This window comes from Zootoca vivipara, chromosome 15 (assembly GCF_965207765.1).
Source record: "Zootoca vivipara chromosome 15, rZooViv2.hap1.1, whole genome shotgun sequence".
Lineage (NCBI taxonomy): Eukaryota > Metazoa > Chordata > Lepidosauria > Squamata > Lacertidae > Zootoca > Zootoca vivipara.
In genome coordinates, this window is record NC_142598.1 from 16,725,234 (window position 1) to 16,752,620 (window position 27,387).

Sequence of the window (27,387 nt, forward strand, 5' to 3'; positions counted from 1 at the left end):
ATTACCGCAGCTCCGTTTGGCGAAGGAGCGCCTTGCTCCTCCTGCGCGCCACGGTCTCCAGGCGTCAGGGGCGCAGCCAGCCGCGCGGCTGTGCGTCCTCGGCTCCCCCCTGGACGTGCGGCGCGCCTCCATCCCCCTGCCCGTCTGGAGGGCGCCGCATCGCCGCCCTCCTGCGCTGCTGCATCCCTCCCTCCCTTCCCTTCCTCCCTCCCCGTCCAGGCGCCTCCCTTCTGCAGCGGCTGGAGGTGGGCGAGCGGCTGGATCCCGCCCCTTCTGTGCCAGCCCGGCAGGCGCCTCCGGCTGCGATTGGCCGTGGCGAGCGAGTGTGCCCGCCCAGCCCGCGCTTCCCCCGGCGCCGTCGCAGCCCCCTGGACGGCCGCCGCAGCCATGAACCCGTTATTCGGCCCCAACCTCTTCCTCCTGCAGCAAGAGCAGCAGGGCTTGGCGGCATCGGAGCCCGAGCAGCAGCAGCAGCAGCAGTTCCCGGACCTTTTCTTCCTTCCCGGCGAGCCCCCGAGGGACTTCTTCGACGGGGAGCTGGCCCCGCCGGCCTCCCTCTCCGCCGGCTCTGCCTTCCCGGCCCCGCCGGCCGCCATGGCGCTCCGCAACGACCTGGGCTCCAACATCCATGTCCTCAAGACCCTCAACCTCCGCTTCCGATGCTTCCTGGCCAAGGTGCACGAGCTGGAGCGCCGCAACCGGCAGCTGGAGAAGCAGCTGCAGCAGGCCCTCGAGGAAGGCGGCGCCCGTCGGAGCAGCCTGCAGCGCCGGGACCAAGCCGTGCAGACGGGCTTCGTGGGCCCCATCCGCCCGCTGGGGCTTCCGCTGGCTGGGGGCGTCGGAGTCGGCGGCGGCAGCAGCAGCAGTTGCAGCAGCCCCCGCTCGGTAGGGCTGAGCACGCCGTCGAGGGTGCTGAGCTCGCCCAGCTGCCACCACCCGGGGGCCCCGCTCACGCCCACCTCGTCGCAGTCTCCGTCGCTGCCCGGCGGCACTTTCTCGTCCTCCTCTCGCTTTTTGCCGGGCACCATCTGGTCCTTCTCGCAGGCTCGACGGCTGGGGCCCGGCCTAGAGACCACCTTGGTGCAGGGGCCCGGGGTCTCTTGGGTGCACCCTGACGGCGTCGGAGTGCAGATCGACACCATCACCCCCGAGATCCGGGCGCTCTACAACGTCCTGGCCAAGGTGAAGAGGGAACGCGACGAGTACAAGCGCAGGTGAGGGGCTCGACGGGGCGGGCAAAGCCATCGTCGCGGTGGGTGGGTGCCAGCCGGCAAGGAGGCCAATGCCAGGGAGAGGGAAAGAGATGGGCTGGTGGAAGCACTAGGAAAAGAGGCGACGAAGGAGGGCTACCGTCGCAGGAGCCTCTTATTTTGCCAGTTTTTGTTTTTGTTCCGTGGCCAGGCCAGCTTCCGTTAGAGGACTTCCTTCCTTTGCTGAATTCGTCAGTTCCCGACATTGTGATGCAGTGTGCAAGTCATCCTGATCCACTTCTTCCACACATGTCAGCAAGCATGCCAACTTGAATAAAATATTTTTTTGGGGGGGAGAGGTAAGCTCTACCCCACATAATCGATCACAAGATGCAGTGCATGCCCACCATTTGAATGGCAATGTCCATCAACTTTAGGGGGGCCCAGCAGCCCCCTGAAATACTTTAGGGGGGTGGAAAGAAAGGACCTCGGCCCCTAGCAATTGGTTCCTCTGTGTGGCAGGACAGAGTTATAAAGCAGTTAAATGAGCTATCCCGGTTGCCACTGCTCTCCCACCCCCACCACCACCCCACCCATTTTAGAAGAAGGGAGAGAAAAGTGAAATTAGGCCAAGGACTAATGCGCAACTCTTCCCTGCCACATTGAAGCATTTTGTTAGTCGCGTCTACTTCATATTTCTATAACTAAGGTGTGACGCTTGGGCTAACCCTTCAAAGCTCCCCACCACCACCACGTTTTTGCCAGTTTGTACCTAAACATCCCCATCTTGTATAGAAAGCCAGTGTTGGGCGAGTTCTGTGTCGCAGATGCTCACTCAGCTGACTTGCTGGGGAGAGAAGCCACAGTAACCCAAGCCTTTAAAGATCTTCTGTGTGTGCAGGATAATAATACTAATAATTATTATTATTTGTAGTAGCCACATGTTATTTATATAGTGCTATCAGTGCACATAGTGCTCTGCAAATGTAAACGGCAGATGTCGGCTTCATGGCCTGAGGAACTTGCGGTCTCCATTTAGACGCTGGCTGGGAGTGACAAGGGATGGATGTGAACAAGTGCATTTTTATGCGTCCTGATGCTTCATTTGGCTTGGTGGCGAAGACTAAAGGGCCAAGCTGCACATGACATATATCCTTTCTCTGAAAACTTCATTCCCTTTTTCTGAAAGCAGCATCTAGGGCAGAGAAAGCTATGGCAAATGAATCAGAGAGGTTTTATTTCTCTCTTCTTCTTCTTCTTCTTCTCCTGCTGTTCCTCCCAGAGGAACCCAGGGTGGCAAATAACAAGCGACAGAACCATACAAACACATTTAAAACTATTCCAGGGCAGGTGCAGATTGGGAAAGATCACACAACTTGAAAGGCTCATTGAAAAAGAGGAAGGTCTTCTGTAAGTGCCGAACAGTTTCCTCAGCCCCCAGCACTTTTCTTATTTATTTATTGTTTATTTACTGCATTTATATGCCACCTTTATCTTCGAAGGATCTCAAGATGGTGCGCGTGGTTCTCCTCTTCCCCTCTTCATCCTCACAACAACCCTGTGAGGTAGGCAAGGCTAATAGATGGTGGCTGGCCCAAGGTCACCTGCAGTGAGCTTCATGGATGAGTGGGGATTTGAACCCTTCTCTCCCAGCTCCTAGCAGGTACCCATAACTTTTTTCTGAGTTGTGATGTTTTGAGCGTGCGTGTGCACACACACACACACACACACACATGAGCAAGAGGTAAGCAACTTCCCTTTTCATAAATGTGGGGAGTTTTGAGTTAAGCTTGTCTCACACAAACCTGCCAGCTACTAAGATCATTCTCAGACACCCTCCAAGGAAGGGCACCATCAGTGACCAGAATCAAGGACCTCGCGGTGCCCAACCATTGAATGCTCACTCCCAAGGGAGGCTTGCCTGGGGCCGACTCTATTGCCCTTTTGGCACCAGGAGAAGAAGACCTCCTTATTTTGCCCAGCCTGCTAAGAAGGCTCTTTCTGATACGACATTTCTGTTTTGTGCTGTAAAGGTAAAGGGACCCCTGACCATTAGGTCCAGTCGCGGACGACTCTGGGGTTGCGGTGCTCATCTCGCTTTACTGGCCGAGGGAGCCGGCGTACAGCTTCCGGGTCATGTAGCCAGGATGACAAAGACGCTTCTGGCAAATCAGAACAGCACACGGAAACGCCGTTTACCTTCCCGCTGGAGCGGTACCTATTTTTCTACTTGCACTTGCTTTCAAACTGCTAGGTGGGCAGGAGCTGGGACCAAACAACGGGAGCTCACCCTGTCGCAGGAATTCGAACCGCCAACCTTCTGATCAGCAACCCCAAGAGGCTCAGTGGTTTAGACCACAGCGCCGCCCGCATCACATCCATTTGGATAAATAACATGGGCAGAAAGTGCCAAGTAACACCCTTCTCTCCCTGTCCCACTTTTTCTTTTAAATAGTTCAGCCTTGAAGCTCCCATATCATACCGTTTTTGTTTACTGTGGTTGGGGAGGGAAAGCGAAGAAGAGTTATGCGTAGTGTAGAGAAAGTTAACGGAGGAATTATTCTTCTCCTCCACAATGCAGAAATCAGTTTAGGGCAGGTTTTGTAATTATTATTATTTAAAGCCCTGAGCCATACATAGTGCTAAATGAGAGCCTTTCCTGTGAAATATACCTGCCTGGTCTTCATTGATAGTGTTGCTATTTAACAATCCCTGTGTCTAATTGTTGTTATTATTATTATTATTATCATTTATTTAATTATACCCCACCCATCTGGCTGGGTTTCCCCCACCACTCTGGGCGGCTTCCAACAAATACCAAAATACATTAAAATATCACAGATTAAGAACTTTCCTAAACAGGGCTCCCTTTAGGTGTTTTCTAAATGTCAGGTAGTTGTTTATCTCCCTGACTTCCGATGGTCAGCTGCATAATCACAGAATCATCAGGTTGGAAGGCACCTCAGAGATCATAAAGGCTAACCCCCTGTCCAATCTAGGAAAGCTACTTCAGACTACAACATCCCTGATAGGTGCCCATCCTGGCTGTACTTTTTTTTAGGCAGTCCATTCTGTCGTCAAGCAGCTTGCACTACCCGCAAGTTCTTCCTAACATTTCGTCCAAATCCATTGTCTTGAAAATTGAATGCATTGGTCCAGGTCCTGGCCTCTGGAGCAACAGAAAACAAGTTTGCTCCAGTGCTTGTGTGACAGCCCTTCGGATAGTTGGCTGTCATGTCACTGCTCAATCAACTCTTTGCCAGGCCTAAGTATCCTCCCCACAAAGGACTCTTATCTCGGCGCTCATCAGCATTGTTCACGCCCACCTTTGGGCAGGCTCCGATTCATCTTCCTTCCCAGAAATGGACACAGTACGCCATTACTCCTTGCGATATATACTGTATATTCCTGCGTATAAGACTACTTTTTAACCCAGGAAAATCTTCTCAAAAGTCAGGGGTCGTCTTATACGCCGGGTCGTATTTCTTATATGGCGAGTATATCCCAAACTCTATATTTTAACTGGAAAAGTTGGGGGTCGTCTTACACGCCCAGTCGTCTTATACGCTGGAATATACGGTAGTTTGCCTCTCTTGCCAGAAAGGCTGTGGAGCTCCCCTGCACGACCTCCTTGCTTATCCAGACAAGATGAGAGGCAAGCAGATGATAATACGGGCATAGCTGGATCAGAAGGAAGTGCTTTGATGGGATGGAGCTAATTGCCGCTCACTGAGCCTCCATATTTCCCCCTTCAGGCTTCATAAAGCCTGGATCACTTTTCTGAAGGTCATCCTTGTTGGGATTTACATGACCGACCTTTTAGAGCTGTTTCTGGTGGAAAGGCAGGAGTTAAATAAGCATACATGTGTTAAGAAAAAAAACAGCTTTGGAGCAGGCCATTTCATAACCAGCAGATGCTGTTCCTTAGCCATTTCCTCGTCTCCTTCTCTGCTCCAAATGCACGTTTGCCCTTGCAAACATATTGTTTGGGATCCTATTCTGTTTGTGTGTGTGACTTGGGAGTGGGGAAGTGGCAGGTGAGAAGAGGAAAGCATCGTGGCCATGCTTCCATTATAGATTCCCCACTCATTTGTGTTTCATAGGTTCATTTTTCGTAGGGCACGAGACTCTTAATCTCAGGGTCGTGGGTTCGAGCCCCACGTTAGGCAAAAGATTCCTGCGTTGCAGGGGGTTGGACTAGATGGCCCTCGTGGTCCCTTCCAACTCTTCTGTGAGTTTACGATACATACTTAGCCTAAGTGCCTGTAATGCTTTTGGGGTAAATTCCTGGAGACGGGACCAGCCTACGACACACGGGCCTGATGCAGAAAACCAAAACAGCATCTTCTTTCCATTCATTAATGTAAAATACAATTTACCAGGATGTTTTTTTTTTGTTTTTTTTCTGCTTCAGAGAGGAGGAACTACAGAGTGGCTTGCAATATCTCTACACGCACAGATTCTGCCCATTTCCTGTGTCCCTAGCAGCAGCCTGGTGCAAGGTGATCTGCTGAGGGCAGCTGTTCTGGTAGCAGAGAGGAAGTGGTGGCAAACAGTTCACCTGCTTAAACAATCTCAGCCATGCTGTTGTTAAAAACAGAGGGGAAGGACCAGTGAGAAGAGAGCAGCTGGAAACACTGAGCTGCATTGGGTACATGGGGAATTTGGACACATGGGCTGTGCACGTGAGAGAGAGAATGTTTGTGCGGAGCTGCATGATGCTCGCGTCTCTCATAGCGAGATGATAATTGCAAAGAGCTTTGTGGAATTATGGAAAGCACTAAATAAACACTAGGAAAATATACTGACATGCAGCATCATCCAGGAGCCCAACCAGTTACTGAAAAAGGGGCCTAATAATTAAACTACTGCTTTCTGTCCTTCCTTCCCCTCACTTGTGATATCCTAAGGGGAAAGTGACTTCACTAAATGCCTCGGTGGTGCTTGGAGATTTCTCTCTGTGTGTGCGTTGGAATTTGCAAAGCTGGCAAAGGGTCCAATGCAGAGAACCAAGATGACTCTGCAGAATGGCTAATGCCAGCAGAATAACCATTTATGGAACAGGGAGGGATTTTAAAAGGCCATTTGCTCAGTCTCCCTAACTTCATTAAAGTTCATTACATAATTAACACTTATTAGAAGTGTGCTCCCCCCCCAAAAAAAACCCTTGACCACTCTTTTGTAACTTAATTCATTTGTATTTCATTCAGCCTGAGAATAGCAATGGTGAAGAGGAGCAGGCCCCTCGCCCTGCCTTTTTATTGACAGAAAGGAGGACACCTCTGAACCACCAACTTGAATTGATTTATACAATTTTTACCTACCACAGATTCTTCCAGAGGATCCCAAGAATTGCAGCTTTTGTGAATGTGCTGAAAATCTGTTGGAGATCCTTAACAGCCCCTGCCTCTCAAAGTAATAGTATTCTCAGGAGTCCCTAGGGGTGTCTATTGCTCCCCACCCCATTGTAGATCTGTGGGTGCATTGGAAATACCAGGGGCTGGAGACAAAGGGGAAAGAGCTGGTGCTTCCATGCTTTGCTGGTGAGCTTCTCTGAGCCACCAGCCACGGCTGGAAACCGAGAAGTGGCCCCGAATATGATGCACCAAGGGGATCCTTATAGTCTCTAACACATGCATGTGAGTGAGGAGCATCAGAGGTATCTGGAAAATGCTCCAGGTGTGAAAGCTTTATAGGAGACTTTAAGCTGCTCTGTAGACATGATAGCTGTTGTTGCCTCCAAACTAGCCCTCTGAAATTGGCTGCTCTCAGAGTTACATTACAAGTACCTTGCATCCTTCACCCATAGAATAGCTCTTGAGAGACGAGACTCTTAATCTCAGGATCATGGGTTCGAGCCCCACGTTGGGCAGAAAGATTCCCGCATTGCAGGGCGTTGGATTAGACAACCCTTGTGGCCCCTTCCAACTCTACGATTTTATGATTCTAAGCAGATAAACTCTAAATCTGGAGTTAGCTGGGAGCCGAATGCTGTTCAGACTCAACATTCAGCTGTTTCCATCGTGTTCCCTTGTTGCTCTGAGTTTATCACGTCTTGAGGGAATGGGCTTGGTCTCTTTGGGGAATGGTTCCCTGCATCTCTTTTGCCCCTCCCTTTCGTCTTGCACCTTCAAACACATCTTCCTGGGAAGGAGGGAGCCGTGGGGTCACTCAAGGAAACGGCTGCTTGCGCTAGATTGCCTGGGCTGCTCTGCTTCTCCTGGGCTGGGCTGAGTGGGGAGGAGGGAAGGTTGCAGTCGAGACTATTATTAGGAAATGGTGCATTGCAGAGGAGAGTGCGAATCGGGAGGTGGAGGCGGGAGGTGCAGGGTGGGGGATCAAGAGACTAGGCCGGATGTGAAAGAGGCTTAAGAGTCCCCTTCTGATTCTAGTGGGCCACCCTCAGATCAGTGTTGCTCCCTAGGAAGCGTTTACTCCCGTTTTCACTCCCGTGGGTTTACTCCCGTGGGTTAGGGAGGGACATAAAGTGTGTCCTCTCGTCCCAGTTCTGAAGAACCAGCAGGGAGCGAACAGGAGATAATTTTGGAAGGGCCAGGGTAGAAATAGCGGGGATAAAAGAATTGAAATAATAGTTTTCAATACTGAAACCAATTCCTAGCATTCTGTCGCTCAGTGAGCTGTGGCCAACCAGCAGAACTCAGGATGTGGAGAGACTCCACGCTCAAAGGCCGGTGTTGCTCTTTGTGGGCAGGAAATGGGTACAGACTCCGCTGGTATCCCTGACTATGTCTACTTTTTAATTATTATGAGTGTTTGGACTGTACAAATGATTGCTAGACCCCTTTTTTTAAGAGGAAGTGGGAAATTAAAGCAGCACATTCTGGGATGCTCATACCCTCCAACGTTTATCTGATGAAAATAGGGATGATAATAATAATAATACCACCCCACCCATTGAACTGCGTTGCCCCTGCCACTCTGGGGGGGCTTACAACATATATAAAAACATAATATCAAGAGGGAGGGCAAGAGTATAGATAGACCCTCCCAAGTGCCCCTATTTTCCAGGGACAGTCCCAGATTTACAGAAGCCACCCCGGTTTCTGATTTAATCCCAGAATGTTCCTCTTTTTCTTAGGCCATCCCTATTTTCATCAGATAAATGTTGGAGGGTATGGAGTTATGGAACCCCCAAGCCTAGGTAATACAACCTTTAGAAGACACCTGAAGACAGTCCTGTATAGGAAAGTTGCTTTTTTATGTTTAATGTTATACTGTACTATGTTTCTTTATATCTTGGAAGCTGCCCACAAGTGGCAGGGGCAACCCAGTCAGATGTGTGGGGTATAAGTATTATTATTATTATTATTATTATTATTATTAATAGGACATCCCTATTTTCATTGGAGAAATATTGGAGGATATGGGGCCTGGATCTTCCTCTACCTATGGCAACTATGTTGTACTCACCACATAGATGGAACATAGCAAGCTGTGCAAGCAGGGGGGGAAATGCAATATTCCTGCTAATGTGGACAGTCAACTATAGCTTGCGGCCAAATAGCAATGATTATTAGGTGACAGGAGCCACATGTCTGAAAGCAGGATTGGAGCCTGAATTGCAATATCGCAACATTACTAGTCCCTTACCATCTAATAACAAGCATGTGCTATAGTTATACGGTAATTAGGCTTTATTTATAACACATAATCTCAAAAAAGCAGACCTCTCATGCTTTTTTAAACATAGGAAGGCAGCCTGTACCTAGATATCTTTTGCATTGCCGTTTCTTTTGATAGCGTGCTATGGATAGCAGGCCATGGTTCCAGGTCCCCCCCCCCCCGAATAGGAGAATGAAGTATCCTTAAACAACATGTTTTCTTCTCTGGAGTCTCAAGCTTTCTGCCTGCCCCTTCTTCCACATTTCGCCTGCCTGAGTCACCTCACCCTTCCTTTCTCATATTCTGCCTCATTTTCTGTGTTCCTTCCCAAACCATGAGTAATCGCCCGTTTGTTTTTGTCCTAAATGGGTGGGTGAGCAGGCAAACTCTTATGGCCTATGAAGCATTTGGCTTTGAGGTTTGCCAGAAAAGAATTCCACTTATTTTAGGCAATGAGAGATGCCAGCACAGCCTGTTGCTTCTGGAAGGAGGGAGACTTTTCAAGTTTGTTCTGGGAAATACTAAAAGGTTGCTGAGAGAAGGGACAAGCAAGCTTTATCGAAATCCCCTGGAGATAAAGATCAGATTGACATCTGAGCAGATTCTTCCTCCCAATTTCCACAGGCCAGTTTAGTGGGGGACCACAAAGCATTACAACACAGACGCTGATCTAGTTATAAGATGCATTTGTACCTCCCCTGGCTGTGTATATATAATAACCTGCTTTTATGAGGTAAAACAAGAGAAAAGCTGATTTGGAAGCCAGGAAAACCTCTGCCTCTGAAACCATTTATATAAACCTATATAAAAAAATCCTTTCATATCAGCTAGATCTTTTAAGTTGCTTGCCTAGACCGTAAGACATTGGCCAGGTATGCTTTCGATACAAGGAACCAAGGAATCCCAAAAGCGGTTTGTGATAGAGGGCACTGGATGTAGCTGTGTCTGCTGTTCGGGGGAAAACATGTTGACAATCCTGTTCCGTGCCTCTAAGGCCTTTGGGTGCATCTCGGTCTTGACTAGATGACCAGTTGGTTTCCTTCCCACTCTGCACTTTATGATTCAGTTGCTTCTTCACAGCTATTTTGTGGCATTGCTCATAAGGGATCACAGAATTGTAGAGGTGGAAGCAACCCTAGTCAACCCCTGCAAGACACAAGGATCGAACCTGCAACCTTGGCATTATCCGCACCACGCTCTAACCAACTGAGCTATCCATGCACGAATCATTAGTGCAACCTTCTTTTCACCAACCGCATGCAACATGTTGAGCATCAGTAGCTAAGTAGATCTGAAGGGCGTAGAATGAACTAGCATATCTTTGCTGGAGCAGCTCGAGTTAGCAAAGCATAAGGGTGTTTATTTAATGTATGCCCTGCTGTTCAGTTTGCAGTGAAGCCCTAGAGCGGCTCTTTAGCTGTCCCACTCAGCTGCAGTATTGCAAAGTTTCTTGCAATGATAAACCTCAGTAGGCTCGCTAGAGCGGTCCAGGCCAGTACAGATGGTTTTTATAGCAGCAGCTAAAGATTTACAACCAGAATGTTTGTGTGGAAATCTTAACATTTTGTGTTCCTCGTGCTTTTAAACCAACCTACTTCCCTAAAAGGAAATAATACAGAAATGTAATACTTCTACTGCTCTTTCTTGTTGCACATGAGATATGGGCCTCTGGAGGGAAGAATGTGGCCATGTTGCTCCTTCTCTTGTCCTGCTCTTGCACTGCTTTGTGCCAACCCAGATTCCTGGTTTATGTTCCCCAGGAACAGTAAACCATAGAACAGGCTTCCTCAAACTTGGCCCTCCAGACGTTTTTGGCCTACAACTCCCATGATCCCTAGCTAGCAGGACCAGTGGTCAGGGGTGATGGGAATTGTAGTCTCAAAACATCTGGAGGGCCGAGTTTGAGGAAGCCTGTCGTAGAACAAAGCTGGGCTACAGCTCTTGATTTATCTGGAAGAGATAAGTCACGAGCTCAGTTTGGGTGTAATAATACAGTGGTACCTCTACTTACGAATTTAATGCGTTCCGAACGCACATTCGTAAGTCAAAAAAAATTGTACGTCGAATCCCATAGGAATGCATTGGGAGAAAAAATTCGTAAGTTGAAGCAACCCTATCAAAAAATTTGTAAGTAGAAAAAATCCTATCTAAACTGCATCCAAGATGGCGAACGGAGCTCCATTCGTAAGTAGAAACATTCATAAGTAGAGTTATTCGTAAGTAGAGGTACCACTGTAGTAGTAATAGTAGTAATAATAATAATAATAATAATAATAATAATAATAATAATAATAATGGTTTAACAAACAGTAGTATACATTGGAATCTACTTTGGATCAATATTGAGTAGAATTTAAATGACAGATACGGACTTCAAACCGGCTTTGGACAATATATCGCCCAGCCCACATACATTCTCTTTTTTCAAATATGCTTGCAGACACACACTTCCCACAGCTGATCCGTGCGGATCCGCTGATGCGGGAGTTACCAGCACACAGACACCCTCTTTGCTCATCAAAAGGTTTGATATTGTGAGGACAGTTTGCATCACCAACAGTGTGCTGGGCTTTTCTCCCAGTAGTACTGCGTGTTAGTTGGATCTGCCACGCCCCCCCCGGCTGCTCCGCAAGTTGGTTGAGTCTTGGGGGGGGGGGACTAGAACTTTTACTTTGTTTTACTTGGCTTGGGATGACCCTATAGCTATATAAATCCCTGTGAAGCAAATGTACATGCATAGCTATCTGGCAGCAGTAAAATGCCACTCGGTAGGCCGGGGGACAGCTGAGTGCCAGCTATAGTTGTGAAGGAAGGAAGAGGGAATGCAAGCCTTGGGCTGCCCAAAAACTGATGAGCTTAGGACATACCCAGCGGCCCGATCCAGCAGAGCAAAGGAAGGAGAGGCAGGTCTCATCTGTCGATGTGGTTTATTCTGGGGGAGCGAGTCTCTTGCAGTTGCTAAACATAGTTTGTGGTTCCTCTCCTCGGTCCTCGGCCCAGTGGGATGTGAATTCAGAGCAGCAGAGTTAAAAGCCTGTGTGGCAAAGCCTTGCCAGCTGTCACTGCGGCACATTCCAGGGGGGGGGGGCGCCTCTGCTTCCGTGCCAGTCCCTCCCACGTAGCACAAATCCCCGTGCAAAACTTCCGGTGTCGCCCAAGGGGGGGGGATGCACCTGTCCTCCCAGCAGAGCCCTGTGCAAAAAGAAATTGCCATGTCTTTGGTCCGTTTGTCTCGCCAGGTGGGAAGAGGAGTATACGTTGCGTGTTCAGCTGCAAGACCGAGTGACTGAGCTGCACGAGGTGAGGGTCATCCCTCCCCCCCCCTCCGACTCCCTGCGCCCCGGGGCCTGGGTCTCTCCGAGCGCTGACCTGTCTATATGTCTACCTCTCCACTAGGAGGCCCAAGAAGCAGAAGCGTGTCAGGAAGAGCTGGCGATGAAGGTGGAGCAGCTTAAAGCAGAGCTGGTCGTTTTCAAGGGGCTGATGAGCAATGTGAGTATATGTACTGCACCCCCAAATGTGCACCCTGGTTTATTTTGGACCACAGATGGCTGGCAAGTGAAGACATGTAAACTGGCATAGTCCACAGCAGGGTGGATTTGATTTAAATCATTTATTTTATTTTATTTTTACAGAAAGACTCATTCTTGCTGGTATCATCTTAACATTGACAACCAGGCAGAGTGGATAAAAATCAATGATTTTTTTTAAAAAAATAATTTACAAAATCAGATTTTTAAATTTTAAATTGGATTTTTTTTATTTAAATCGGATTTTTAAAATAAAATGCTTTTGGAGGAAAAATCTTTCGAAAGATAGTTTTCTATTTAAATAAAAAAATTCCTTCAGTAGCACCTTAAAGCCCAACTAAGTTTTTATTTTGGTATGAGCTTTCGTGTGCACACGAAAGCTCATACCAAAGTAAAAACTTAGTTGGTCTTTAAGGTGCTAATGAAGGAATTTTTTTATTTTGCTTCGACTCAGACCAACACGGCTACCTACCTGTAACTTTTCTATTTAAGTTACATTATAGTCCAAAGGCTCTCCATCAGGAAATAAGGATTTGTTTTAAGTTTTTCATGTGTGTTAAAACACAGTCTAAGTTTTGTTTTTTTATTAGATTTGTTTAACCACATCAGTTAACAAACACGGGTGCATATGCTATAATGTTATTGTTTTAGTTAAAGAAATTGTTCAAATTGCTATTAAGGAAATGATTATTTTTCTCCTTCCAATAAAGTACAGCAGAAGAGTTGCCCAAATATAAACAGTTAACTTTTTAAACCTCACCATAATTTCATAATTATCTATGTATTTCTAATAGTAGAACCAAATCAGTAATTTTTGATATAACTGTAAAAACTACTCTGAAAATTTATTATTCCAAAAACAAAATCTCCCTCTGGTTGCAGGATTTAAATCACTAGTCAGTAAGACTTGATTTAAATCTCTCTTTTTTTTTTTAAGGAAAAACATTCTTGCTGGCATAATCTTAATATTTACAACCAGATGCAATAACTAAAGCAATAACATTATAGCATATGCATCCATGTTTGTTAACTGATGTGGTTAAACAATTAAAAAAAACTTAGACTTAAAACAAGTCCTTGTAACCTTTGGACTATAATGTAACTTAAATAGAAAACTATCTTTAGAAGAATTTTTCCTCCAAAAACATTTTATTTTAAAAATCCAATGTAAATAAAAAAGAATTTTAATTCTTTTAAATTTTAAAAATCTGATTTTATACACAGACACACACACACACACACACACGGGTGTGTGTATCCAGCCTGGTCCACAGAGGTTGTTCTGTTGCTGGGATGGAGTAGGGTCCTGTGCCTTCCAGTTGTTGTGGGACCCAAACTCCCATCTATTACGCCAATAAAGGCTGAATGAATGAACGGAACTTCCATCTTCTCCCTGTCCATCAGCCATGCCTGCTGGAATGGATGGGATTTGGGGTCTTGGAGGGCCACAGCACCCCCACCCCTGCTGTGCTACTTGTCTGTACGATATGTTGCCCAACACAAGGTTTTTCCTCCACTCCATGCTTAATGTGAGAGTTCGTGAGGTAACATCATTCACATCAGAAGCTTCAGAGGACCCTATCGAGCAATCCCCATCTTTCTCTCCCCCCCCCACTTTTCCTTTTCTCCTTTAATTATGAAAAGGCACTAAAATGTGCAGGAAAAAATACAAATGTATACAGGGGGGAAATACCCTAACCCACATATTCTTTTATAAATGTGATATTATTATCCTAATATATATGTAAATATTAATAGCCTACTACATTTTGTATAAACTCGTTCCAAATACAGTGGACCCTCTAGTTACGTACCGCTCTGGATACGCAACTTTCGGGTTACGTTCGCGGCAAACCCGGAAGTGTATACTTCTGGGTTTCGCCATGCACAGATGCGCTCAATTGCACCGCGCGCATGCACAGAAGCGGTGCCTCTGCCTACGGACTTTCCGGGTTGCGGGCGGACCCCCAGAATGAATTAAATTTGTATCCGGAGGGTCCACTGTATTGTCACATTGATCCAAGCAAAGCCTGCGTCTGCAAGCAGTCCGTTCATAAGGGTACAGAGGACCTTAATTCACGATCCCTAACTTTCCTCCCCCCCCCTCTTTTTCTTGTGCGCTGGGCCAGAATCTGACTGAGCTCGACACCAAAATCCAAGAGAAGGCCATGAAAGTGGACATGGACATCTGCCGGCGCATAGACATCACGGCCAAACTGTGCGACGTCGCCCAGCAGCGCAACTGCGAGGACATGATCAAAATGTTTCAGGTGAGAGGCACCAGGCGCACTTCCCACCTGTGGGGAAGGGCGGGCCGCAGCGCCCCCCCCCCATACCTTTCCAAGGGGAAATGGAACCCCCTTGCCACCCAAACCTCATTCCATGTATTCACCTCAGTCCCCGCGGGGGGGGGGGACGGCAGGCAGTTTGAGGCAAGCCTTCACGAGACCCTCTGTGAGGCTGTGTGGTAGGAACCCTGTACCCCCACCCCACCCCACCCCACCCCTGGTCCCTGTCATCATCTCTTCAGGGCGCCCCACCTCAGGCTCTTGCCAGGCCCCGTCAGGGAAGCAGCCACTGGAGAGGGAGACATGGTGGAAGTGTTTGTGTGTGCCTCTCTCTAACACCGTCTCTCCCCTCTCCTCCCCGCCCCCCTTTCTCTCTCTCTTTTCTTTGTCTTATTCACTCACTCACTCTTCTTTCTCTTGCTTCCCCTATACAGAATCAGTTGGTTAGTTGTTGTTTGTTTCTTTTCTCCATTGAGCTGGAAAACTAGGCGAGTTAGAAGCTTTTCTGTAAAAATAAAAAATAATTAACTGTAATTCCCGGCATTTTCCTCTTTCTTCTTCTGGACACCTCTGTCTTAATCTTGTCTTCCTGACGCCATCTTTGGGGTGTGATTGGAGTTCCCTTTGCTGTGAACCCTCATCAGATTCCATCTTCCCATTGCTTAGTTTTTAATTTAAAAAATAGAGGTTTCTAAAAACTGCATTCTAGCCATCGCACCATCTTTAACCTGGTCATAATAAGCCCGTCTCTCTCTCTCTCTCTCCTCTCTCGATCTCTCTGCTTCTCTCTCTTTTGCTCTCTTCCTTCCTTCCTTCTTTCTCTCTCTCTATCTCCACATCACCCTACACCACTCCATTCCCCCTCCCCCATCTCTCCCCACCCACTTCCGACCTCCAACCCGACCTCGTTCTGTAGTCTCTGCACTTGTCTCCCATTAAGGTCCCAGCCACGATGGGGCGGAAGCGGGAGAGGAAGCTGGTCAGCGACGAGGACACCTCCCTCTCTGAGAGCGAGACTTCCAAAAAACTCGAGGAGGAGGAAGAGGATGAGACCACAGCCATGAGCATCAATGAGGAGATGCAGAGGATGCTGAACCAGCTGTGAGTTTATCCCTTGCATCTGGAGTTACCTTCTAGGAGGACCAAGTTACTGGTTAGGGATTGCCAATCTAGCCTCTGGAGGGGAGGAACAAAGCAAAGTTGCGTGGTCCTCCATGGCCGTCCGCTGAGATTGCCAGACCACAACTCCCATCATGCCTGTCTGTGGCTGATGGGAGTTGAAGTCCGACAACATCTAGACATCACCACATTGTGCTACCCTTGTGGTTCCCTTTTTCCTCATTTTTTTTTAATTTAAAGGATGAATAATCCTGGGGATAGCTCTTATAAGAGCATTGTGTGGGGCTACCTTTGAAGGTGACCCGTAAACTCCAGAATGCAGCAGCTAGACTGGTGACTGGGATTGGGCGCCGAGACCATTTTACACCAGTCGTGAAAGACCTACATTGACTTCCAGTACGTTTCTGAGCACAATTCAAAGGGTTGGTGCTGACCTTTAAGCCCTAAATGGCCTCAGCCCAGTATCTCTGAAGGAGTGTCTCCACCCCCATCACTCAACCCAGACACTGAGGTCTAGCGGCTCCCTCACTGCAGGAAGTGAGGTTACAGGGAACCACTCAGAGGGCCTTCTCGGTAGTGGCACCTGCCCTGTGGAACGCCCTCCCATCAGATGTCAAGGAAATAAACAATTGTCTGACTTTTAAAAGACATCTGAAGGGAGCCCTGTTTAGGGAAGTTTTTAATGTTTGATGTTTTATCGTGTTTTTAATATTCTGTTGGGGGCTACCCAGAGTGGCTGGGGAAACCCAGCCAGATGGGCGGGGTGTAAATTATTATTATTATTATTATTATTATTATTATTATTATCATCATCATCATTATTTAGCTGTCTCATGTGCTTTCAAGAAAGGAAAAGGACCTCCTTGCAGTCTGCCTTATCGTCACAATCATTCTTGGGACAGCCCCCCCCCCAAATTAGTGACTAAATTCCATATTTATGAATAATAATAATAATAATAATAATAATAATAATAATAATAATTTATTTATACCCCGCCCATCTGGCTGGGCCTCCCCAGCCACTCTGGGCAGCTTCAAGATTCAAAGCTTCCCTAAACAGGGCTGCCTTCAGATGTCCTCTAAAAGTCTGCTAGTTATTTTTCTTTTTGACATCTGGTGGGAGGGCGTTCCACAGGGCGGGTGCCACTACCGCCAGAAGGCCCTCGGCACTGGACCTCAGTGTCCGGGCAGAGCGATGGAGGTGGAGACGAAGCCCTCATTTGCTCGATGAAGCCAGCTTTCTCGCATGGACTGGCTGCCTGAAGGAGGAAGGGTCGTGCTGGTGCAGCAGCTGTCCTGGCCGCTGGACCTAGCCTCCGATCAAGGACATCTAAGACGGCCACTCCCAGAACTGAAAGTTGCTGGAATGGTCCCTCACAAGCCAGTCTCAGTACGGAAACGTAGCCAAGTCTCTCCTCCTATTGCTTCTGGGCATGCCTGCTCCCAAGGAGAGCCTGCCCACCTTCTCTTTGCTGATCATGCGGTTCCTTTGTCCCCAGGAGGGAGTATGACTTTGAAGATGACTGCGACAGCCTCACCTGGGAGGAGACTGAAGAAACGCTGCTGCTGTGGGAGGATTTCTCTGGCTATGCTATCGCTGCAGCTGAAGCCCAGGGGGAGGTAAGCGAGTGGCCTCCTCCTCTTCCCGTCGCACTTTGGAGCTCCTCCTCTCGTCAGCGTACATTTCCGTGCAAGGCCTTCTCCATTGTTGTTGAGTGGGTGCTTTGAGTCGTGCTTGAAGGTTGGGCACAAAACAAAAAACCAAACCAGGCAGAATTCTTGGCCAAGGGATTCATAGGTTTCCTTGGTTTGCAGAAGGAGGTGACCTTGTTCTGCTTCTTAAGGAAGGGGCAGTGAGCTAAGCAGGGTTTGAGGCCTGGCCACAGGGCGACGCCTTGCATTTAGAGGTTTTGCCCGCAGATCTTGAAGCAGGTGCTGTCAAACTCTGGCCCCCAAAGGCTGAAGGTACACAATATTAGAAGCCCACTCCATGCTGGAATAGCGGTTGCCCTTCTTGCACTTTTCCCCTCTAAAAATATGTTGAGGGGTACTCAAGAAAACCCCCATTTTATAGTTCAAATCTCCATGTTGTCCACAGATGATGCTGTATCGCACAACACCGTTGTCCCATCTTTTGTTTTCACAGTCATTAACTTTACACTTCTTTGCTGGCTGCGGTGATGAAAAAAGAGTAATTTTCCTACTCATATTGAAATACTGCCCCTCAAGGCGGCCACACATCCACATTCCACACTGCTTCACACATTAAATGCTCACTTCCGTCTGAGACTCAGGAAACACCATGACAGGAAATGAAGCCGCCATCGGGGGTAGCAACGGAACTGATGATTCACCATGCTAGAGAAGAAACTAAAAAAAATTAAAAATTAGTTTCTTCTCCCGTTAGATTCACAAAATGTTTAGGGGTCCCCCCCCCCCAGGAAAAAAGCACTGCACTCTATGTTGTAGAGTACAATTTGCCTCATGCAATGCACACTGATGTGGCGGCCTCTACCCTTTTGTGTCTCTCGCTATTTGGTTCCCCCTTCACACTTTTTCCCCCTTTTTCAGTGTGTCCGATCTCTGTTTCCTTCTTTTCTGCATAATTCCTCTGTGCCCCAAAACGGGCCGAGAGGCATTACCATACCAGCAAGGGAAGAGAGCAAGGCTGCCAAAGGCCTGGGCTTTGTTTCCTAGCAGGCCAACAGCCCCAACTGCCCTAAAAATGGAAAAGGAAAAAAAAGGAGAAAGGAACAATCTCCATTACTGCTGGTACACAGAAAGGGGGCAGCAGAGGGCGTGCCATGGGTAGGGGGAAGTTTTATTTCACAACTTGCCAGCCCGGGTGGGTGTGTGCCAATCCAGATTGAGACCTCACCATGAAAGATAAGGAGGGGTTATCTCTTTGCTTCAAACTGTGGTCCTGATCCAGACCAAGCCGATTTCACAGGCAACATGCATTAGGAAAAGTTCCCATTAAACCAAAGAGGCCCGTTTTGCAATGCAAGTTGCAAGCACAGGGAACTCTTTCTGGATCAGGATTACGGCAGAGGAGAGGGTCAAAAACCCTGATCCAATTTGGGCCCTTTGCAAAAAAAAAAAAGGCCTATTGGACCTTTTTTTTCCTTCCACTGCAAACCGCAGGCATGGGATTTGCCTGTGCGCATGTGTAGTTTCAATGCTGGGTGGATGCTTGTGTAAAGGTGATGGCAGTGTTGTAGCTCAGCAGAGGAGCATCTGCTCTGCATGCGATATTGTCCCAGGGTCAGTCCCTGGCATCAGCAGCTAGGACTGGGATGCTGCGCCACCTAAACCCTGGAGAGCTGCTTGCAGAGAAGGGTGCGCAGCGCTAAACTGGGTGCACCAGTAGTCTGACTCGGTTCCTATGTTCCCATGCGTTGTATCCGCAACAGTTTCTCAAGTTTCCAAATGTGCCCATGAGCCCCAGAAATGTCCCTGATCTGGATTGGGAGCAATTCCCTCCAAATTAAAAGAAACCCAATGTCAGGCATGGAGAGTTCTCTCCTCCCCCGGTAACTTCATAGGCAAGAATCACAAGCTGTTTGTATTTTACAGTCCTTTTTATTCAGCCATCTGGTTGCAAAGCAAGGGCTCTCTCTACAAAGAGAGAGCCCTTCCCCTTCTGTCCCCAGCAACAAACCAGCCACCAATGGGAAGTTCCACCCCTCTGCATTCTCTGTTCTCTAATACAGCTGGACCTGCGAGCCCAAGAGGAGCGGGGATCGCCCAGGCTCTCTAGGGAGGTCTCTGCTGGCTGTTCCCTCCTTTCCCCCTCTTCTTCCACTATCTCGTAGCTCGGCAACTCCTGCAGAGGCTATGCACCATTCTCCTCTCTCCTACTGGGGAGAAGGGGGGCAAATTGTTCACCTCCTCCTCCTTCTTGGAGAGAAGCTGATCTGGCTGAGGATACCCTTCCCACTCCTCCTGTTTGGACCATTCCTTGAAACCAAATTAAGCTTCCTTCAGCTAATGCCATGGGTTGTTTGGCTCCTTCCCTCTGTGCCACTGTGTGCTCTCAGCAGATGCGCCGGCTTGCCTCTGCAATGGAGGGGGCCTCGCTGTGAGATGTGCTCACACCATGCGCACGCACTGCACAGCAGCTTGCGTGCATGATGTGAGCATGTTGGGGGGGTGCGCACGTTGCTGGGGGAAATCGAGGGGGCCTTGAAAATTTTAGAGACAGATGGCACCCCAGACTCTCAGGTGGAGCTATGAACTCTGTTGACACACTGTAAGTGAGGCTGTGAACATCATGCGCTCTGTAGCCTGTCCTCCTTTGCCTCAGCCCTTCTGTGGCGATGGACGCTGTGTCGTTTTGCAACGTGTGTCACTGATGGGCGGCAACTGCTCTCTTTCTTTCTTTCTTTCTTTCTTTCTTTCTTTCTTTCTTTCTTTCTTTCTTTCTTTCTTTTTGGGGTCACTGCCACCTTCCTTGCCAGCAGCCGGACGACAGTTTGGAGAAAGTGATCAAGGACACGGAGTCGCTCTTCAAAAGCAGGGAGAAGGAATATCAGGAAACCATCGACCAAATCGAGGTGGGGAAAAGAAGGGTGTGCAAGGAAATAAATGCTGGAGATGAACTATTAGCTCCCTGCCACCGCCAGAAAAGGAAGGAGACCAATGGGGATCAGTGTTAGATTATCATATGCCTTGGTGCGGGGGGGGGCGACGCTGGCTCAGCTCAGGGGGCCAATAAGGCAGCTGCCCCAGGCGGGGCATCAATGGCATCTAGCAGCACCAGAATTAGGGTGGTTCACCCCCTCAGGGCACCAAGACGAAGGGGTGCAAAATTGATAAGATTCGCAATTGAGAAGATCCATTTGCAGGAGCCAAATTTTGGCCTCACACAGGGGGCCATAGTGTGAAAGATTATACCAAAGCCCATCCCAGCAGCTGGCAAATTGCAAAGATCATTGGGCACAAGTTCCTCGGTGAATAATGGAGTCTAGGGAAAGGGGCAGCTTTGTTCTATGTATCTACTCGGGCCTTTATGTTTTTCCCATTTAACACCCCTTCTCACTGCATTTGATAGTACAGAATGGAAGAAAGGGCTTGTATATCTCAGGGATTATGCAGTGAGGAGCAGACAGGTCTCGCTCCCAAAAGTTTTCCTGCTTCTCAGTTCAGCTATAAATTGTCATTTGGAATTGTCATATTCCCAGCTCCTTCCCCTTTTTGTTTCCCTCCCTCCCTTCTTACTAGGAACAAATAGCCTGTTAGTTTTCCACCCGTTTTGTAGCACCTGCTTGTTAGGCACAAATAACAAGGAACTTTATTAGCCTAATATCCACCGTTGTGTTTCGGTGGGTCTCAAACCCTCGGTGGGTTAGGCTGCAGCAGCTTGAGCGGATGAGACCAAGAGTGGGCCTAACGGTCGAATTGGCGTTTTCTGCATGCGCTGCTGAGGGAAGTGAGGGGCAGGTGGGGATCGTCAACCTGGGAAGGTAGCCTACCTAGGAGAGGTTTGGGAGAAGAAAAGACTAAGGAGTAAACCCTATGTGAATCCAGAGAGGAGTCCCTAAGGCAGTTGGATGGCACCTTGTACGCCTCCTTCAGGCAACTCCTGCAGCCAAGATGGTGCCAAACGTATTGCTCTACTTTCCTTTGGACCCCATCAGTGAGGCTGAGCAGGGGTCTTGTCGCCTGGGCAGCCCAGGACCTCCATACACACTGCCAAGGCTTGCGCCCCAGGGAAGGTCAATTCGGTGGTGCCAACACAGTGGTTTGACTTCACCCCTGGAGGCACTCCGATGTCTCTTGAAGCAGAAAGATGCCTACAACAACAAAAAAGGGTGTGTAAGGAGGAAATAAGGTTAAACCACTGAGCCTAGGGCTTGTTGATCAGAAGGTCGGCGGTTCGAATCCCTGTGACGGGGTGAGCTCCCGTTGCTTGGTCCCAGCTCCTGCCAACCTAGCAGTTCGAAAGCACGTCAAAATGCAAGTAGATAAATAGGAACCGCTACTGTGGGAAGGTAAGCGGCGTTTCCATGTGCTGCTCTGGTTTGCCAGAAGCGGCTTTGTCATGCTGGCCACATGACCTGGAAGCTATACACCGGCTCCCTCGGCCAATAATGCGAGATGAGCACGCAACCCCAGAGTCGGTCACGACTGGACCTAATTGTCAGGGGTCCCTTTACCTTTACCTTTAAGGAGGAAATGCCAGTATATTGAATTTCATTACATACGGTGTTTGCGGAGACTCTGCCCACCAAGGCCTGGCCTCCCAGTTTCCAGGGAGGGTGGCCTGCTTTGCCCCCAAGTGCAGCCATTTTCTTCTCCCCTTGGGAGAATGGCCATTTATTTATGCTGGGAAAAGTATATCAGGGTTAGGGGGCATTGCAGGCCCGGGGACTGAATGTGGCCCTCCAAGACTCTCTATCTGGCCCTCAAGATGTGCTTTTGCCTGTCTGAAATGTGTCTTTGAATTCTGGCCATGCCTACTACTTGCCTGGGTGGAGGACAGAGAGAGAGATAAACGGGTGTGCATGTGTAGAAAGCTCTCTGGCGTTTGCCTGGCTCCCGTGTAGCGGGTGGCGCTGTGGTTTAAACCACTGAGCCTCTTGGGCTTGCCGATCAGAAGGTCAGTGGTTGGAATCCCTACAACGGGGTGAGCTCCTGTTGCTCTGTCCCAGCTCCTGCCAACCTAGCAGTTTGAAAGCATACCAGTGCAAGTAGATGAATAGGTACCGCTGCGGCGGGAAGGCAAATGGTGCTCTGGTTTCAGTCGTGGTGTTCCGTTGCACCAGAAGCAGTTTAGTCATGCTGGCCCCATGACCTGGAAAGCTCTCTGGACAAACGCCGGCTCCCTCAGCCTGAAAGCGAGATGTACGCCGCAACCCCATAGTCGCCTTCGACTGGACTTAACCACCCAGGAGTCCTTTACCTTTACCTTTTACTGATTGCATAAAGTTAAGAGTTGCATCCAGCAGCCGTGGGAAAGGGCCCTTTTTTTGAGACGGGGTGGATCTGGATTGCTATTGGCAGGATGACTGCCCCTGAGGCTCCTCTCTTCCTCAGCTGGAGTTGGCCACAGCAAAGAATGACATGAACCGGCACCTACACGAGTACATGGAGATGTGTAGCATGAAGCGGGGCCTGGACGTGCAGATGGAGACTTGCCGCCGCCTCATCACCCAGTCGGGAGACAGGTGAGCTCCTCTTGCGGGGATCTGGCCAGGCCCTAGTCCATAGCTGCCAAGTTCCGGCCTGAGAAATAAGGGACTGGACCGGAAGTAGCAGACCGGAAGTCGCTTCTGAGCATGCTCCGCCCAGTTCCAAAATGGCCGCCGCGCCAGAATAACCCGGGGGAAAACAAAAAAATCCGTTTTTTCGGCTGGGAACAGCTGGAAAAACGGGGGTTTCCCGGGGAATACGGGAGACTTGGCAGCTATGCCCTAGTCCTAGCTGTGGGAAGGGTACACCAGGGTTTGGGGTGGGGTGGGGCTGTCCGCAGGGCCTTGTCGGTTGTTTTCTCTGTTGTGGGAGGGGAGGGGAGTGTGTGTGTCCATGGGGGGCGGGCGGGAGGCGGAGGCAAATTTGGGTTGGATTCTGAGTGATTGGCTGTAACCCCCCCCTTGCAGACTTACAGGAGTTGTGTTTCGTGCCATGTGTCTCTAGAAGGTGACGCAGTTCCGACAGGCGCAGTCGCCGTCAAAAGAGAGCTTCGGCCGGAGAAGGAGAAGCATCGCCGACCTGCTGGGCTTTTTGGCACTGCTTCATGGGACAATGAATTCAGTGCAGCGCTGGGCTTGGGGAGGATGTTCATGCTGTGCCCCCATTCCCTCTCAACCCTGGGCTTGGCAAGGTTCCCAAGGAAGCTCCTTGACACACACCCCGTGTCCCCCCACCCCCACCCCTCTCCCTGCAATTGCATCCAGTGTAGCCAGACTCCCTCTCCCTTCCAGTACAGTATCAGAACGCTTTCCTGTGCTTCCTTCTCTGCCCGCCGCGAGCGTTTGTTACAGGCGCCCACTGGACCTTTCCATCATGTGTGACCCGTCCCCCCAGCCCTAGTGCGCATGTGACCCCCGCCCTTTTTTTCTTTCAGAAAATCTCCTGCTTTCACTCCGGTCTCGAAAAGTGAATCGGCTCCAAGCGAGGAAAAGGAGGAGTCCGATCATGACCTCCCAAGCGATGCCTCCATAAGATAATGAGGGGGGAATCTGCCCCCTCTGCATCTCTCTCCTGGCCCAGGAGTTGTGAGCGTGCCGTTGGGGGGTGGGGGAAGCCATGCCCTCGCTGTGGCTGTGCCGGACGGAAGGGAACCAAGAGCCATACCCCATTAGAAGTCCTGCCACACAGTCCCTCCGCAATCTGGAGGGGGAGCTAGATAAGATGCACATCGGGAGAGTCTGGCCTCTCCGTTCCTTCCTCTCCTCTTCTCCCCCCTCCCCCAAGTACTTTTTTGGGTTTTGGTGGGGAGGCACCCGCCTTATTGCATCTGCTACTCCTGGGTTCTGCCTCGGGAAGCCCCCCCTCGCCACCTAGTATATGTGACTTGCCTCCCCACGCTACACACACACACACAAGCTGAACTGGATCCTTTCCTCTCTGCAAAACCTGAACCTCATCTCGTTGCCAAGTGGGCTTTAAGGCTGGACTCTGTTCTCTGAACAGGCAGAAGTGCATTTGGGCAGTGCGCGCCCCCCCTCCCAAGGCCACGTTGCCCCCCCAACAGCAAGAGCCTCTCCTCGTGTGGGGATGAAGAACGAGCCGCGGTCTCCTTCGCCCCTGCCTCTCCGCCCTTGCATTCTGCTTAGTCGCGCTCCCGTGGCACAAACAATGTCTGCGATGTGCTATGTCTGGAAACGAGGAACATTAAATGGATTTGACGTCCTTTTCTACAAGCTGTTGTGCGCGTGAGATTTTGTGATCCTCGTGGCGGGGGCTGCCGACGCCAGAGCTCTTGGTGCAGGTATTATGTGATGCCATGGGCTGTAATTTTTTTAAAAAACAAAACAAATTTATTAAAGGTTTTCCAACATGTAATACAATAAAAGCCAAACAAAGCTAATATCTAGAGCTGGCATGTCCAACAGGTAGATCGTGATCTACTGGTAGATCACTGGACATCTGCGGTAGATCTCTGGTAGATCATGGGCTCCCTTCAAAGAAGCTGAACAACTGTGGCTCCCCTAAAAAAAAGCTCGACATTTTACCTCCTTCCTGAAAAAGCTCAACAACTTTGACCTGAACCCCCCAAAAGGGGGTAGATCACTGCCAGTTTTTAACTCTGTGGGTAGATCGCAGTCTCTTGGGAGTTGGCCACCCTTGATCTAGAGAAAGCTAATATCTAGAGAAAGCTAAATAATAAAAAAGGGAACCTACACAAACACAAATTTTTATATTCTGTCAACCTTCTATCCTAATCTTCAATTCACAAGCAGATCCACATCTTCCCAGTTCCCACCTAGGGCAGCTCCCATCTTTCTCAGGCTCGCACTCTGAGAAAAACCACTATGCTGCCTCTCACATAGTTTTCTAGCCTAGGGTTTGCTGATCAGAAGGTTGGCGGTTCGAATCCCTGTGACGGGGTGAGCTCCTGCCCACCTAGCAGTTCAAAAGCATGTCAAAATGCAAGTAGATAAATAGGAACCGCTACAGCGGGAAGGTAAACAGCGTTTCCATGTGCTGCTCTGGTTTGCCAGAAGCGGCTTTGCCATGCTGGCCACATGACCCAGAAACTGTACACCGGCTCCCTCGGCCAATAATACGAGATGAGCACGCAACCCCAGAGTCGGTCACGACTGGACCTAATGGTCAGGGGTCCCTTTACCTTACTTTACCTATCTTCATATCATATTTATAAGTAATTTTAATATTAATAAAGGATGATCCAAAACTAAATAAGAAAGAGAGAGAGGTACTTCTACTCTTCTATCATCCAATTATATACAATACAGTTATTTCCAATATTTGGCATATGCACTCCAGAATAACTCCCTGCACTAGGAGATATGCAGCTTTCTGCCATCTGCTAAGTGAAATAAGCCAAGTTTTCAGATCACCCCAAATTTATTCAGTAGTGAAAATCAAAGAAGGATTTGGAGAGCTGAAGGGTGGCTCTGCCCTGGGTGAACAGGCAATAAAATGGTAGCTGCAGATCAAGGTAACTAAGGAATGCCCACACCTGTTTGCCCCACTGTTTTCCTCTGGGGAAACCCACGATTTAGCACTGAATCAGAACAAAGAGCCATTGAGTTTTCTGCAGATGGCTGTTTGTTCCCTTTTAGAGCTAAAGAGTGCATTTTCCAGGCAAAAGCAGCAGGGCAAAAGCTAAACCTCTTGGAGCTGTGCTTAGGGAGCACAGGGGGAGGCCTCTATTGCCACACCCCCTGCCCCCATTCGCTCCTCTTACAAACAGCTTTGCATAGGACCTGTCATATTAAAAATAATGTATGTTTGGGGCTGCTCAATGATCTGAATTTATGGGGAGCGCTATGTGCATTTAGGTCAGGTTAGAGCGGGAGCATTTTAGGCCTTGAGCGGGCCTAAATATAGAATTTCATTTTTGAATTTTTCAGTTTTACATACATCTAATAAAATAAAAAATACACATATCCCCTTTGATTTCCCTCCCTCTCCTTTTTGTGGATCCTAATATTATCATTACCCCCCGCCTGCATTGTCTTTTTAAGTCCGATTTTTGATAAGTCCTTAAATATTCCTTAATTCCAATTTTCGGGTAGTAGTTTCAGAAGCCACCACACTTCCTCCAGCTGTGCTAGATACTGCAAGACGGCTGCCAGGTAGTGCCAGGGCTGAGCATCTAATATCTATATCGGGCACCCCCAAACTGTGGCCCTCCAGATGTTTTGGCCTACAACTCCCATGATCCCTAGCTAACAGGACCAGTGGTCGGGGAAGATAGGAATTGTAGTCCAAAACATCTGGAGGGTGTCTCTGCAGTCCTAAAATAAGAGAGAGGAAGGAAGTTGTTATTTCCAATTGTATAGCAGGTGTGTGGGTTAATGGAAGGCCCACACTTGGGAGTTCTGAAGCATTGCCTCCCTCCACACAACAGTTGTGCATATTTTTTGTATATTTCCTTCTCTTCACATTTCTGCCCCAACCTTTCCTCCAAGCAGTGGGTGAATGACTGGCCCACGGTCATCCAGTGAGCTTCGCAGCTGAGTGGGGATTTGAACCCTGGTCTCTCAGGTCTTAGGCCAGCACCCAAAGGACCACACCGCCACGGGTTTTGGGATCCCAGCTATAAGAGAAGTGGAGAGCAGAAGCGGGAGAAGAGCTCAGCACTATGGACGTAGCCAGGGTGGCAGGGAGGGCAGCTGTCCCCCTCCTCATCAAGTAAATAAATAAAAATACTGAAAGTAGAAATAATCAGAATATGTGGAACTGGAATGTTCCCTGAGGTTGCTTGGATGGTGTGGCACATTCTCGGGACACAACTGGCAACACCCAACTGAGTGCTAGGTGTGGCTTACATGAACAGATGGAAATCTTTTACCCGGCCACAGAAAAAAGCACTGCTCATCTCTCTCGCTCAGCCCTGTACCTTTCGTACCATAGAGCAATCATTTGGTAGCTCGCAGAGAGTAAAGACCTGGCTAAGGTCATGGATGAGAGGGGAGCGTCTCAATGGGCTTAGCTTACTGG

General features: G+C 48.9%; 1 protein-coding gene across 10 annotated transcripts; it reads left to right on the forward strand.

Moving 5' to 3' along the window:
* Positions 1 to 65: 65 nt before the first annotated feature.
* On the forward strand, positions 66 to 24,617 carry IFFO1 (intermediate filament family orphan 1). 10 transcript variants are annotated; one of them, XM_035141209.3, is made up of 9 exons: positions 66 to 1,214; positions 12,053 to 12,113; positions 12,210 to 12,305; positions 14,473 to 14,613; positions 15,548 to 15,732; positions 17,250 to 17,370; positions 20,211 to 20,306; positions 22,789 to 22,919; positions 23,819 to 24,617. In XM_035141209.3, the coding sequence occupies exons 1-9, from the start codon at positions 388 to 390 to the stop codon at positions 23,919 to 23,921; spliced, it is 1,761 nt and encodes a 586-aa protein (XP_034997100.1). In that variant the 5' UTR covers positions 66 to 387; the 3' UTR covers positions 23,922 to 24,617. The 10 variants fall into 10 exon arrangements, with proteins under 10 accessions (XP_034997100.1, XP_034997102.1, XP_088514862.1 ...); XM_035141211.3 differs by having other exon boundaries at positions 15,572 to 15,732; XM_088658736.1 differs by having other exon boundaries at positions 308 to 1,214; positions 15,572 to 15,732; positions 20,214 to 20,306; positions 23,352 to 24,617.
* The last annotated feature ends 2,770 nt before the right edge of the window (positions 24,618 to 27,387 follow it).